Source organism: Rana temporaria, chromosome 2, assembly GCF_905171775.1.
Source record: "Rana temporaria chromosome 2, aRanTem1.1, whole genome shotgun sequence".
NCBI lineage: Eukaryota > Metazoa > Chordata > Amphibia > Anura > Ranidae > Rana > Rana temporaria.
The window spans coordinates 8,809,499-8,811,595 of NC_053490.1; the positions used below are offsets into that span (position 1 = coordinate 8,809,499).

Consider the following 2,097-nt stretch of genomic DNA (forward strand, 5'->3'; position numbering starts at 1 on the left):
GGGTGGGTAAGGGTTAAACCACCTATCCTATGTTTGTTGCTGACATATAAGTAACATGTGTGCCAAGTTTCATGTTAATATCTTTAGCCGTTTGGACGTGATGCTGGAACATACATACACACGTTGAGTTTTATATATATATATATATATATATATATATATATATATATATATATATATATATATATATATATATATATATATATATATATATATATATATATATATATATATATATATATATATATATATATAATAATAATAAAAATGTATATAAAAAAATATTTTTTTTTTATCTCTTTAGGTGGATTGATGAACCGTTTTTGGTCAAGGTGGTCTTCATGAGCAGAGTCAAGGCTTTACTACAGATCACTGGAGGATTTGCACAGGACACAAGCCATATCGGTGTTCTAAATGCCATAAATGTCTTGGATACTCTTCAACATCGATCCAGCTTTTCAGTGTTCTTGAAGTGACTCGGCCTTTAGAATAAAGTCCGATAATCTCAGATACAGAATGGCTGGCACTGGAGAGAGGCCATTTTCATGTTCTTATTGCAAAAAAACTTTTAAAGGAGAGCAAAGTCTTATCAAACACCAGAAATTCCACAAAGATGAGAAGTCATTTAAATGCTCTGAATGCAACAAAGTTTTCCCATGGAAGTCCAAACTGATCAAACACCAGATGATTCACACCGAAGGGAACCCATATCGATGTTCGGAATGTGACAAAGCTTTTGCATCAAATTCAGAGCTGATCAGCCACCAGAGGGTTCACGCTGGAGAGAAGCTGTATAAGTGTTCCGAATGTGACCAAGCTTTTACAGGAAAGGGTCCTCTTATCCGACACCAGAGGATTCACAACGGGGAGAATCTGTATCCGTGTTCTCAGTGTAAAAAAGTATTTTTAAAGAAGTCAACCCTTCACAAACACCAGATGAATCACACCGGAGAGAAGCATTATCAGTGTTCTGATTGCGACAAAACCTTTGCATCAAAGTCATACCTTATTAGTCACCAGAAGGTCCACACTGGGGAGAAGCCGTATCGGTGTTCAGAATGTGACAAAGCTTTTTCAGAGAAGAGTAAACTTATCAGACACCAGAGGATTCACACGGGAGAGAAGCCATATCGGTGTTCTGACTGTGACAAAGCTTTTACGCAGAAGACGCACCTTCTAACGCACCAGACGATTCACACCGAAGAGAAGCCATTCCAATGTGTTGAATGTGGCAAAGCTTTTAGAGTGAAGGCAAAGCTTATCAAGCACCAGAGGATTCACACTGAGAAGCCATTTCCATGTTCTGAATGCGACAAAGCTTTTAGAGTGCAGTCAAAGCTGATCATACACCAGATGATTCACACCGGACAGAGGCCATATCGGTGTTCTGAATGTTTTAGAACTTTTAGAATGAAGTCGCATCTTATTCTACACCTGAGGATTCACCGCCCTTCAGCTGCAGTAGAAGCGGGAATGTTAACGGGTAGCAGCTAAGCTGCAATGAAAAAGCTTGTGGGTGTCCCATCAGTTTCATCCCTCGTGTCATCCCACAAGTTGCTATAAAAGTAAAAAGAAATAATGCTGCGCATATATATATATATATATATATATATATATATATATATATATATATATATATATATATATATATATATTAGAGCTGCACAATGAATCGTTATCACAATCTTTTTCCCGTTGCGATTCTTGACACAGAGCTTCACGATCTTTGACATGAAAATGATTTTCTCTCTGCACTTTGGTATGCAAAGAATTTCCTCTCTGCTCTCAAAAGTCAAAGTCTGGGCAGCCTGCCAAGTTTTGAAAACTTTTCTTTATCAGTGGAAAATTAAGTCTAAACATTGTATCACATTGACTTTTACATCAAAGGAATAACGTTCTGTATGTAAATTAAGAACGTTTAACCACTTAAATACCAAACCTTTTTCTGACAGCTCTTTTCAATTCTTTTAGAGAATAAAATGGCGGTTGTTGCAATATTTTATGTCGCACTGTATTTGCGCAGTAGTCTTTTTTTTTTTTTTTTTTTTTTTTTTTTTTTAAATGCAATTTTTTTGTAAAATTACTTTAAGACCTCTT

General features: G+C 36.0%; 1 protein-coding gene across 1 annotated transcript; it reads left to right on the forward strand.

The window, feature by feature from the left end:
* Positions 1–308: 308 nt before the first annotated feature.
* On the forward strand, positions 309–1,592 carry LOC120928462 (zinc finger protein 271-like). Its single transcript, XM_040339559.1, has one exon. The coding sequence runs from the start codon at positions 517–519 to the stop codon at positions 1,492–1,494; it is 978 nt and encodes a 325-aa protein (XP_040195493.1). The 5' UTR covers positions 309–516; the 3' UTR covers positions 1,495–1,592.
* Positions 1,593–2,097: the final 505 nt, after the last annotated feature.

Bases quoted from the DNA above. Each gene is read 5' to 3' on its own strand.
- LOC120928462 (XM_040339559.1), top strand. From the start codon at position 517: ATGGCTGGCACTGGAGAGAGGCCATTTTCATGTTCTTATTGCAAAAAA.